Raw genomic sequence first — 13,410 nt, 5'->3', positions numbered from 1 at the left:
TGTAATGTTATCTCCTGCTAGCAACACAAAAGAAAAACTAGTTGGAAAAGTAATACATGTGAAGTGTGCATTCAAAGAAAGGAAAAGAAAAATAGTAGAAATATCAAATTAGGATAATGAAAAATATGATTGAAATTGCGTATAAAATGAATTGTTTTGAAAAATACAAATCCATTTCATGACGTTAATTTGAAAATACGGGCAAGCCTGCTATTTATATATGTTGCCATTTGAAATTTGACTTTCGAGATATCGTACGTCTTGACTTTTACTTTGTCATAGATAAGAATATGATAAACGATTCATCAACCCTACGTACGTCCTATATAAACGTAGCTTCATGTGCCACTTATTAATTCATCAACTCAAATGCACAACAAGGTGATTCAACTATAACTACGTAAACTACACACAATCCCTATGGAAATGTTTCCCTTCGTGTGTTACTTTCTCATTCTCCTTGTTTCGCTTCTCACTTTGAAGCGCTTCTTCCAAAGCAGAAAATACAAAAACATACCACCTGGTCCACCCACTCTTCCCATAATCGGAAACCTCAACCTCCTCGAACGCCCCCTCCACCGTTTCTTACAACGCATGTCGAAAACACACGGCAACATCTTTTCTCTCTGGTTCGGTTCGCGTCTCGCCGTCGTCGTTTCATCGCACGCCGCGTTCCAAGAATGCTTCACCAAAAACGACGTCGCCTTGGCGAACCGACCCCGCTCCCTCTCGGCGAAGTACATCTTCTACAACTGCACCACCGTGGGGTCGTGCTCCTACGGCGAGCACTGGCGCAACCTCCGCCGCATCACGGCGCTCGACGTTCTCTCAACTCAGCGCATCCACTCCTTCTCGGGAATCCGGAAGGACGAAACGGAGAGAATGGTGAGTGACTTGGCCAAGGCCTCGTGCATGGACTATGCGCACGTGGAGCTAAGTTCGTTGTTCCACGACATGACGTATAACAACATGATGAGGATGCTGTCGGGGAAGAGGTACTATGGGGACGAGAGACAGATGAAGGATGTGGAAGAAGCGAAGGAGTTCAGAGAGACGGTGGAGGAGTTGGTGCAACTCGCTGGTGTTTCCAACAAGGCTGATTATTTGCCCTTCCTTCGCTGGTTCGATTTTCAGAACTTGGAGAAGAGGCTCAAGAGTATTAGTAAGAGATTCGATACGTTCTTGGATGCACTCATTCTCGAGCAACGCAGCAAGAAGCAGAGAGAAAATCAACATACCATGATAGATCATCTTCTCACTCTGCAAGAATCGCAGCCAGAGTATTATAATGATCAAATCATCAAAGGCCTTGTTTTGGTAATGTCTTTAAGTTTTGCTGATCTAAAAAGAGTTTAACAAATTTTAATATATCAATAATTAATTAAAAAAAACACCCTTAATATATTTTTTAAAATAATCATAATAAATGTGAATAATATTATAACAATTTGTGGATGATAATATAAGAAATCTTTACAGTAACAATGTACTGTAATTAAATTGTAAGTTAAAATTCTCTAATAATGTATGTTTGTGTTAAAATGATTTTAAATAATTTTTATAAAACATTAAGAGGATTAATAAAAGTGTACTGCATGATGCAAATTCCTGATAACCTAATCAAGTATTTCTAAATTTAGGCTTCTAGCCATGAAGTATGTGTTGCTTAGAAATCTATTGCTATAGGCTCTTCAAGATGTTGTTTTTTTCTATAAGATAATCATCACTTAAGTTACTTATGGATTGAGGTTTCTAAATGTCCTTAGTAATCTTATCCTAGGTTCTTATGGAGTTTTCATATTCATAGGATTTTCTATACTTTACATTGGTTTATCTAAGATGGTGCTCTTCTTGTAAGAAGGTTTAAACTACCTAACAACTCAGTCTACTATATTAATTATCTTAACAATGTGTAATTCAATGTTTTAAAAACCCAATCAATAATCAAACTAGTTAATATACTGTATTAGGAGTTAAATTGTTGGGTCATTAATTGACCTATATGATTCAGTTTTTATTATAAAAAGTTAATAAAAAAAAACACTAGGCACTAGCCAATGTTAGTAGTATCTAATTAAATATAAGTGTATGCAAATTAATATATATATATATATATATATATATATATATATATAATATTTGCGACATTCACACGTAAGTTAATTCCTTGTGGTGGTTGGATGTGCCTTGAATCCATTATATTCTGAGTTCGATTCTTGCTTGCTACTATTTTATTATATTTTGCTTCAAAATATAACTAGTTGGTTCATAATTCATAAACAAATCATGATAAATATAACATCGTTCCCACTCATGAGCCATCACATCAATCAAAGAAACATATAATGAGACAATATGTACATTCAAGCATTCAAAATAAGGACAAAGAGTTTGTGGGCAACTCTCCATCTTTCACACAACAAGAGAAAGAAACACGCTACATTTAGGACATGCACACAACCAAAAGGCTTATGATTAACTTAGGAAACATATACCTAGGGTAGGCTTGTGATCCTTGTTTGTATATGATTGATTGTCTATTCTCTCTTTGGTTGTTAGGGCTTTCTTTGACATAGCTAGCTAGGCAGTACACACTTAGGTCGGACAGACTTACCTTATGGTTTTACTACATTTGAGACATCCCTCAATTTTAGGAATCTATTACTTGCGCTCTTTTACCCTTTCTATTTCTTTGGTTTCTCGAGTTGGTGAGGTCTTAAACCTTTTTTATTTTTTATTTTTTATTTTATTTATTAATGACATGCTTTCGTTATGCAATGTGATCTTCCTCAAGTGATGCTTTCTATCTTACACTTAATTTCCTCTTTTGGTTAATCATAACCTTGGATGTCCTATCTAGAAATCACTATCTTGAAGTTTTCTCTCTCTCTCTAATAGTATGTTTGGATGAGAAATTTAAATGGAGTAATTCATTCATTTGAAGAATTTCAAATTCTTTAAGGTGAAATACCTTGTTTGGATAGAGAATTTATAAAAAAATTTGAAATTCAAACATTTATGAAATTTCTTAAAATAGTAGAATTTCATATTCTCCCAAAAAATAAAAATTGAAAATTTCTCATATTTTTTTCTTCTTATTTCACTTATATATTTTATCTTATCTCTTATTTCCTCATGTTTTTAATTATTAAATATTTAAAAAATATTTTTAAATTTATTAAATATTATCTAATATTAATTTTTAAAATTACTAAATATTTAAAAATTAATTAATATTTAATTTTATAAAATTTAATTTAAAAATCTCAACGTATAAATATATTTTTAAAATCAATTTTATCATGGTGGAATCAAATTATCATATTCAATCTAATAACTTAAAATTTAAAGAATTTCAAATTGACTTATCCAAACAAAATATTTTAAGAATGATAGAAATTGAAATCAAAGTAATCCAAATACAAAAAATTTAAAATTTCTTAAATTTGTAAAATTCTTCGTCCAAACACACCGTAAGAAAATATTTGAATAGATTATCCTAATCCATCCTATACTATGGTCAGATAGATCATACCTAAATTGATATCCTTAAAATTATTTGTCACTACCTTACACAACTTATATCCACAAAAATGTTTTTCCCTTCCTAGTTGACATATTGAGTTGAAAGAATAATTTTTTTTACATAATATATTTACTACATTTAATTTACAAAGTTTACCTTTAAAATACAAAACCTTATCTTATAAATTATATTTTTGAAATTTATTTTAATAAAAATATTTAATACTTTATTAATATACATCAAAATTAGCGTTATATATTTGTTAAAAATGTATACAAAACTACCTGATTATACTTTTATTGTTATTCAATTTTTATAAGATTTGTTACAATATAATATCCTAAAATATTTATAATTTAGAGGATGGAATTTTAGTATGTATAAATTTATGTATGCTAGAAGAATTTCAAGTCTACACTAGCAAACTAATAACCACAATCACATGTTATGCATCACCCATTATTGCAAAATTAAATATTTTCTAATTTAATTTTGATTTCATATTGTTGACTTGTATTGTAGGCTATGCTCTTTGCTGGAACTGATTCGTCAACTGTAACTTTAGAGTGGTCATTATCTAATTTATTAAATCATCCAGAGGTGTTGAAAAAAGCAAGAGATGAGATAGACACTTATGTAGGAAAAGATCGTCTGGTAAATGAGTCAGATCTTCCTAAATTGCCTTATCTTAAGAAGATTATTCTTGAGACACTTAGGTTGTATCCCCCTGCTCCACTAGCTATACCACATGTGTCCTCAAGTGACATCACTATTAGAGAATTCAACATTCCAAAAGACACCATAGTAATGGTTAATATTTGGGCTATACAAAGAGACCCTTTGTTGTGGAATGATGCCACACATTTTATACCAGAGAGGTTTGATGAAGAAGGACTAGAGAAAAAGGTGATTGCATTTGGGATGGGAAGAAGGGCTTGTCCAGGAGAAGCTTTGGCTATGCAAAATGTTGGCTTGACTTTGGGATTATTAATTCAATGCTTTGATTGGAAACAAGTAAATGAGGAAGAGATTGATATGAGAGAAGCAAATTGGTTCACCTTATCAAGGTTAACTCCATTGAATGCCATGTGTAAAGCTCGCCCACTCATCAACAAGATTAATCAAAAGTAATAAATAATAAATATTAAGTTGAGTTACGTTGTATGGAGATCTACATGATGAAAAAAGAACATTCAGTTATTAGCATTTAATAGTGATACTTGTAAGTTTTCAAATCTAGAATAACTGTGATGTACAAAGGTGGTGACCATGAATCAATATCGTATATTGCCTGATTTTCTTAAAATAAAATAAAATTTTTGCATTTTTAATTAATTATGACTCGCATTAGCTAAATCACATAGATTTTCCTTTTACTTCTCAATATTGTTGAAGTTTATTTCTCAACATAGCTTGTAGTTGTGAATGGACAAAAACTAATCCCAATGTGCTACAAAAGAGTTACTAGACAAATGCTTTGTAATGTTGGATGTGGGGAAGGGAAAACTTTAGTTAGGTTTAGGGATAATTCTCCATTAAATTAAAGGTGTTACAGTTTCACAATTTATGCTGTTTAATATTAATTATTAAGATTCACATTTTTTTAAAATCGTATTTGCTATGAAACATGGAACGTCGGTTTTCTATAAGAGAAATTTAAAAATTGTATTAATTGTATGTTGAATTTTATATAATGGGAGTTAATTTATATACTAACAAGTTAATCAAGCTAACAACCTCTAATTAACTAATGTACTAGTTAATCAACATTTAATTAACTAATTATATCTTTAATGACATTTGCAAGTGGAGGATGTTCATAATACATCTACTATAATAAAAAATAAAAACTAACAACAATTGATAAATTAGGAACAATAAATTCAAAATATAAATTTAGACGAGACCAAAAAAAAAACTTATGACTAAAGAAACATTAATATATTATTCTTAAAGTTAGGAGAAATGCATCCCCTCAACTATATGTAAATGTATGTGTGTCTATTATCAAATTTTGATGGCTACATCTACTTAAATTTGGATAAGTATTTTTTTTATATAATTAAAATTTAGAATAATCATATATTTTTTAACATATAAAATATATTTAAATTAAAATTTATAATAATAAATGTATTTAAATATATTTTATATTTGTAATGAACATGTTGGATTATAATATAAAAGTTATTTTAAAAATTATTAATTTCTAAAACTATTAAAGTTTAATTTATAAATAAATATAAACATTATTGTTAAAAGACAAGTATATCGATAATTGATAAATTAAGATAGTTGTACGATGAGTTTTTAAAATAGTTGGAAAAGTAATTCAAGTCTCTTTCTTGAGGGTGTAATTTATCCTTTTCTTTGTAATGTTATCTCCTGCTAGCAACACAAAAGAAAAACTAGTTGGAAAAGTAATACATGTGAAGTGTGCATTCAAAGAAAGGAAAAGAAAAATAGTAGAAATATCAAATTAGGATAATGAAAAATATGATTGAAATTGCGTATAAAATGAATTGTTTTGAAAAATACAAATCCATTTCATGACGTTAATTTGAAAATACGGGCAAGCCTGCTATTTATATATGTTGCCATTTGAAATTTGACTTTCGAGATATCGTACGTCTTGACTTTTACTTTGTCATAGATAAGAATATGATAAACGATTCATCAACCCTACGTACGTCCTATATAAACGTAGCTTCATGTGCCACTTATTAATTCATCAACTCAAATGCACAACAAGGTGATTCAACTATAACTACGTAAACTACACACAATCCCTATGGAAATGTTTCCCTTCGTGTGTTACTTTCTCATTCTCCTTGTTTCGCTTCTCACTTTGAAGCGCTTCTTCCAAAGCAGAAAATACAAAAACATACCACCTGGTCCACCCACTCTTCCCATAATCGGAAACCTCAACCTCCTCGAACGCCCCCTCCACCGTTTCTTACAACGCATGTCGAAAACACACGGCAACATCTTTTCTCTCTGGTTCGGTTCGCGTCTCGCCGTCGTCGTTTCATCGCACGCCGCGTTCCAAGAATGCTTCACCAAAAACGACGTCGCCTTGGCGAACCGACCCCGCTCCCTCTCGGCGAAGTACATCTTCTACAACTGCACCACCGTGGGGTCGTGCTCCTACGGCGAGCACTGGCGCAACCTCCGCCGCATCACGGCGCTCGACGTTCTCTCAACTCAGCGCATCCACTCCTTCTCGGGAATCCGGAAGGACGAAACGGAGAGAATGGTGAGTGACTTGGCCAAGGCCTCGTGCATGGACTATGCGCACGTGGAGCTAAGTTCGTTGTTCCACGACATGACGTATAACAACATGATGAGGATGCTGTCGGGGAAGAGGTACTATGGGGACGAGAGACAGATGAAGGATGTGGAAGAAGCGAAGGAGTTCAGAGAGACGGTGGAGGAGTTGGTGCAACTCGCTGGTGTTTCCAACAAGGCTGATTATTTGCCCTTCCTTCGCTGGTTCGATTTTCAGAACTTGGAGAAGAGGCTCAAGAGTATTAGTAAGAGATTCGATACGTTCTTGGATGCACTCATTCTCGAGCAACGCAGCAAGAAGCAGAGAGAAAATCAACATACCATGATAGATCATCTTCTCACTCTGCAAGAATCGCAGCCAGAGTATTATAATGATCAAATCATCAAAGGCCTTGTTTTGGTAATGTCTTTAAGTTTTGCTGATCTAAAAAGAGTTTAACAAATTTTAATATATCAATAATTAATTAAAAAAAACACCCTTAATATATTTTTTAAAATAATCATAATAAATGTGAATAATATTATAACAATTTGTGGATGATAATATAAGAAATCTTTACAGTAACAATGTACTGTAATTAAATTGTAAGTTAAAATTCTCTAATAATGTATGTTTGTGTTAAAATGATTTTAAATAATTTTTATAAAACATTAAGAGGATTAATAAAAGTGTACTGCATGATGCAAATTCCTGATAACCTAATCAAGTATTTCTAAATTTAGGCTTCTAGCCATGAAGTATGTGTTGCTTAGAAATCTATTGCTATAGGCTCTTCAAGATGTTGTTTTTTTCTATAAGATAATCATCACTTAAGTTACTTATGGATTGAGGTTTCTAAATGTCCTTAGTAATCTTATCCTAGGTTCTTATGGAGTTTTCATATTCATAGGATTTTCTATACTTTACATTGGTTTATCTAAGATGGTGCTCTTCTTGTAAGAAGGTTTAAACTACCTAACAACTCAGTCTACTATATTAATTATCTTAACAATGTGTAATTCAATGTTTTAAAAACCCAATCAATAATCAAACTAGTTAATATACTGTATTAGGAGTTAAATTGTTGGGTCATTAATTGACCTATATGATTCAGTTTTTATTATAAAAAGTTAATAAAAAAAAACACTAGGCACTAGCCAATGTTAGTAGTATCTAATTAAATATAAGTGTATGCAAATTAATATATATATATATATATATATATATATATATATATATAATATTTGCGACATTCACACGTAAGTTAATTCCTTGTGGTGGTTGGATGTGCCTTGAATCCATTATATTCTGAGTTCGATTCTTGCTTGCTACTATTTTATTATATTTTGCTTCAAAATATAACTAGTTGGTTCATAATTCATAAACAAATCATGATAAATATAACATCATTCCCACTCATGAGCCATCACATCAATCAAAGAAACATATAATGAGACAATATGTACATTCAAGCATTCAAAATAAGGACAAAGAGTTTGTGGGCAACTCTCCATCTTTCACACAACAAGAGAAAGAAACACGCTACATTTAGGACATGCACACAACCAAAAGGCTTATGATTAACTTAGGAAACATATACCTAGGGTAGGCTTGTGATCCTTGTTTGTATATGATTGATTGTCTATTCTCTCTTTGGTTGTTAGGGCTTTCTTTGACATAGCTAGCTAGGCAGTACACACTTAGGTCGGACAGACTTACCTTATGGTTTTACTACATTTGAGACATCCCTCAATTTTAGGAATCTATTACTTGCGCTCTTTTACCCTTTCTATTTCTTTGGTTTCTCGAGTTGGTGAGGTCTTAAACCTTTTTTATTTTTTATTTTTTATTTTATTTATTAATGACATGCTTTCGTTATGCAATGTGATCTTCCTCAAGTGATGCTTTCTATCTTACACTTAATTTCCTCTTTTGGTTAATCATAACCTTGGATGTCCTATCTAGAAATCACTATCTTGAAGTTTTCTCTCTCTCTCTAATAGTATGTTTGGATGAGAAATTTAAATGGAGTAATTCATTCATTTGAAGAATTTCAAATTCTTTAAGGTGAAATACCTTGTTTGGATAGAGAATTTATAAAAAAATTTGAAATTCAAACATTTATGAAATTTCTTAAAATAGTAGAATTTCATATTCTCCCAAAAAATAAAAATTGAAAATTTCTCATATTTTTTTCTTCTTATTTCACTTATATATTTTATCTTATCTCTTATTTCCTCATGTTTTTAATTATTAAATATTTAAAAAATATTTTTAAATTTATTAAATATTATCTAATATTAATTTTTAAAATTACTAAATATTTAAAAATTAATTAATATTTAATTTTATAAAATTTAATTTAAAAATCTCAACGTATAAATATATTTTTAAAATCAATTTTATCATGGTGGAATCAAATTATCATATCCAATCTAATAACTTAAAATTTAAAGAATTTCAAATTGACTTATCCAAACAAAATATTTTAAGAATGATAGAAATTGAAATCAAAGTAATCCAAATACAAAAAATTTAAAATTTCTTAAATTTGTAAAATTCTTCGTCCAAACACACCGTAAGAAAATATTTGAATAGATTATCCTAATCCATCCTATACTATGGTCAGATAGATCATACCTAAATTGATATCCTTAAAATTATTTGTCACTACCTTACACAACTTATATCCACAAAAATGTTTTTCCCTTCCTAGTTGACATATTGAGTTGAAAGAATAATTTTTTTTACATAATATATTTACTACATTTAATTTACAAAGTTTACCTTTAAAATACAAAACCTTATCTTATAAATTATATTTTTGAAATTTATTTTAATAAAAATATTTAATACTTTATTAATATACATCAAAATTAGCGTTATATATTTGTTAAAAATGTATACAAAACTACCTGATTATACTTTTATTGTTATTCAATTTTTATAAGATTTGTTACAATATAATATCCTAAAATATTTATAATTTAGAGGATGGAATTTTAGTATGTATAAATTTATGTATGCTAGAAGAATTTCAAGTCTACACTAGCAAACTAATAACCACAATCACATGTTATGCATCACCCATTATTGCAAAATTAAATATTTTCTAATTTAATTTTGATTTCATATTGTTGACTTGTATTGTAGGCTATGCTCTTTGCTGGAACTGATTCGTCAACTGTAACTTTAGAGTGGTCATTATCTAATTTATTAAATCATCCAGAGGTGTTGAAAAAAGCAAGAGATGAGATAGACACTTATGTAGGAAAAGATCGTCTGGTAAATGAGTCAGATCTTCCTAAATTGCCTTATCTTAAGAAGATTATTCTTGAGACACTTAGGTTGTATCCCCCTGCTCCACTAGCTATACCACATGTGTCCTCAAGTGACATCACTATTAGAGAATTCAACATTCCAAAAGACACCATAGTAATGGTTAATATTTGGGCTATACAAAGAGACCCTTTGTTGTGGAATGATGCCACACATTTTATACCAGAGAGGTTTGATGAAGAAGGACTAGAGAAAAAGGTGATTGCATTTGGGATGGGAAGAAGGGCTTGTCCAGGAGAAGCTTTGGCTATGCAAAATGTTGGCTTGACTTTGGGATTATTAATTCAATGCTTTGATTGGAAACAAGTAAATGAGGAAGAGATTGATATGAGAGAAGCAAATTGGTTCACCTTATCAAGGTTAACTCCATTGAATGCCATGTGTAAAGCTCGCCCACTCATCAACAAGATTAATCAAAAGTAATAAATAATAAATATTAAGTTGAGTTACGTTGTATGGAGATCTACATGATGAAAAAAGAACATTCAGTTATTAGCATTTAATAGTGATACTTGTAAGTTTTCAAATCTAGAATAACTGTGATGTACAAAGGTGGTGACCATGAATCAATATCGTATATTGCCTGATTTTCTTAAAATAAAATAAAATTTTTGCATTTTTAATTAATTATGACTCGCATTAGCTAAATCACATAGATTTTCCTTTTACTTCTCAATATTGTTGAAGTTTATTTCTCAACATAGCTTGTAGTTGTGAATGGACAAAAACTAATCCCAATGTGCTACAAAAGAGTTACTAGACAAATGCTTTGTAATGTTGGATGTGGGGAAGGGAAAACTTTAGTTAGGTTTAGGGATAATTCTCCATTAAATTAAAGGTGTTACAGTTTCACAATTTATGCTGTTTAATATTAATTATTAAGATTCACATTTTTTTAAAATCGTATTTGCTATGAAACATGGAACGTCGGTTTTCTATAAGAGAAATTTAAAAATTGTATTAATTGTATGTTGAATTTTATATAATGGGAGTTAATTTATATACTAACAAGTTAATCAAGCTAACAACCTCTAATTAACTAATGTACTAGTTAATCAACATTTAATTAACTAATTATATCTTTAATGACATTTGCAAGTGGAGGATGTTCATAATACATCTACTATAGGATTCCTTCACTAAGATACACCATTTTCAATCTTATGAAAAACTTAAGAAGATTAATAAATTCAACATTAGAGTCCTTGCAGGTGTCGCAACCAAAATATGAGTTTACTAACGCAAGAACAACTTTAACGTTGCTGAGATCTGAGCGTGTCACTTCGAAACCATCATGGAAGTCACCTGAAGCCTAATTCTTTGCTCAACGTCACAATACTGGTGTCTATTGGAAACAATGTGTTTCTCTTTCAGTTCTTCAATTCATCGTGACTAAAGAAGTTATTGCAATATAATGAGTGTAAGAAATAGTGAGAAGCCATCATCACTATAACGCACTATGGAAGCGTTCCTCAGATAAGAAAATGATTCAAAATACAACTGGAGAGGAGTATGTGTGATAGCTAGATTATTTTATGGAGGAACCTTCTAGCAATGCAAGGAAGAGGCATGTAAGTAGATCTATCTATTTTGGTTTGGTCAACTCATAAATAAGATCATGATTAGACCTTTAAAAAAGTGACTTAAATAAAATTAGAATATTAATATGACCCGTTTAGTCCAATGGACTAAATATCCTTAAGCCGAGTTAACCTATAGGCTTTAATTAGGTTGACCTAATCAAAAATTTTAGAAAATAAATTTAATAGTTAGTAATATGTACATAAGTAATAAATGTTAAATGAGATTGTGTGAAATTTGTTATGTGAAGATGAGTTGATAAAAAATATGACAACAAAGATGAATGTCAAATTTGACAAGTATTTGAGTGAATATTATATCAATATTGTATTTGGATGTTCTTGACCTGAGACAAAGTTAAATTTCATAAGCTTTTGTTATAGAAAACTTTGATTACCGAGTGAATAAGCTGAAAGAGGGTTATAATCTATTTGGTGAATGTGTAAAGCAAGTAAATACATCAAGTTCATATTTACATAGTACTTCATCAAGAGACACTCAATTTTACCCAATGCCAAGGAAATCAAGAGACACTAAATAGTTATTAATAGTGCAGGTCAATTTAATTTTAAACAACTTCTTTGTTTTCAATTTACAATAAATCACTTTTAATTTTTTTTTTAATATAAAATCTTTTTTATTTTTATTTTTTATTTAGGACCAATTTAATGTGATGGCCTAGCATAATGTGATGGCCTAGCATAAACCCAACTTGAAAGAAGACAATTTCTAATGTGTGTTTGTTTCGGTATGACAATCAAAAAAAATTATATGGATAGACATTTTTCTTTGTTGAATTGTATCTTCAATCACCGATGTTTAGTCTCGGACAATTGTTTGTTGTTATTTCAAGATTAAAAAAAAAAAAAACTTAGAATGCTTATTGAAATTGGGGAGGGTGAATTTTATTCGCTCATGATCTCTTTTTCTTGTTTAAATTTTTCTTAAAATACTCTTCTAATTAATTTTCTGTTTTAAATAAATTTAATTTAAAAATATTTTTTTATTCACTCTTCCTTCTTAAATTTTATTTTTCACTTTTAATTTTCTCGTTCTTTAAATCTTAACATTTCACTCTATTTTTGTTGTTTACAAAGAATACAAAATATAAATTAATGTCTTAAATTATACATTCTATTTATAATTTTTTGTAATTTATTTCATATAATTTATACACAATGGGTAATTTGAAGAAGAAATAATTTAATGGATTTTTTTGCAAGTAAGGTACATAGTCAATCTCAAATTTTTAAGGTATTCTTTTGATTTTTGTTAGATTTCATATTTTTTTTATACTTTTGGAAAAAGTTTTCTAAAAGAATTTTTTTTTAGTATTTTAGAAAGCACTTTCTAAAATAATAAAATTATTATTTCAAAAAGTATGTTTTAAAAGTGTATAAAATACACATTTCTAAAAAGTATTTTTTGAAACACTATTACTATTTCGAAAAATACTTTATAAAATTATATAAAAATTCACTTCCAAAAAATACTAAAACACTAATTTTATTATTTTAAAAAAATAATGTTTTTATAATTATAAAATAAATTATTCTATAAAGTTATTTATGAAACATTAAAATTAATGTTGTGATAAGAGAGAAAAAAGGATATATGTAAAAAGAGAGGGTTGAATTCTTGAAAGAAAAAAAAATTAACCGTTAGAGAGAATGGGAGGTTAATAAAGTTAAGAAAT

At 29.6% G+C, this 13,410-nt stretch overlaps 2 protein-coding genes across 2 annotated transcripts; both read left to right on the top strand.

The window, feature by feature from the left end:
• Positions 1-321: 321 nt before the first annotated feature.
• LOC145950880 (isoflavone 2'-hydroxylase-like) lies at positions 322-4,861 on the top strand. Its single transcript, XM_083062725.1, has 2 exons — positions 322-1,317; positions 4,049-4,861. The coding sequence occupies exons 1-2, from the start codon at positions 421-423 to the stop codon at positions 4,655-4,657; spliced, it is 1,506 nt and encodes a 501-aa protein (XP_082918851.1). The 5' UTR covers positions 322-420; the 3' UTR covers positions 4,658-4,861.
• A 1,357-nt stretch (positions 4,862-6,218) lies between these two features.
• LOC145950877 (isoflavone 2'-hydroxylase-like) lies at positions 6,219-10,760 on the top strand. The gene is made up of 2 exons (XM_083062721.1): positions 6,219-7,214; positions 9,948-10,760. The coding sequence occupies exons 1-2, from the start codon at positions 6,318-6,320 to the stop codon at positions 10,554-10,556; spliced, it is 1,506 nt and encodes a 501-aa protein (XP_082918847.1). The 5' UTR covers positions 6,219-6,317; the 3' UTR covers positions 10,557-10,760.
• The last annotated feature ends 2,650 nt before the right edge of the window (positions 10,761-13,410 follow it).

This window comes from Cajanus cajan, chromosome 1 (genome assembly GCF_000230855.2).
Source record: "Cajanus cajan strain Asha chromosome 1, NIPB_CcT2T_4, whole genome shotgun sequence".
NCBI classification, from domain to species: domain Eukaryota; kingdom Viridiplantae; phylum Streptophyta; class Magnoliopsida; order Fabales; family Fabaceae; genus Cajanus; species Cajanus cajan.
The sequence above is the reverse complement of the archived record's forward strand: the minus strand, read 5'-3'. Positions and strand labels throughout refer to the sequence as shown.

Bases quoted from the DNA above. Each gene is read 5' to 3' on its own strand.
- LOC145950877 (XM_083062721.1), top strand. From the start codon at position 6,318: ATGGAAATGTTTCCCTTCGTGTGTTACTTTCTCATTCTCCTTGTTTCG. The intron at 7,215-9,947 runs GTAATGTCTTTA...CTTGTATTGTAG, and splicing joins TCATCAAAGGCCTTGTTTTG to GCTATGCTCTTTGCTGGAAC.
- LOC145950880 (XM_083062725.1), top strand. From the start codon at position 421: ATGGAAATGTTTCCCTTCGTGTGTTACTTTCTCATTCTCCTTGTTTCG. The intron at 1,318-4,048 runs GTAATGTCTTTA...CTTGTATTGTAG, and splicing joins TCATCAAAGGCCTTGTTTTG to GCTATGCTCTTTGCTGGAAC.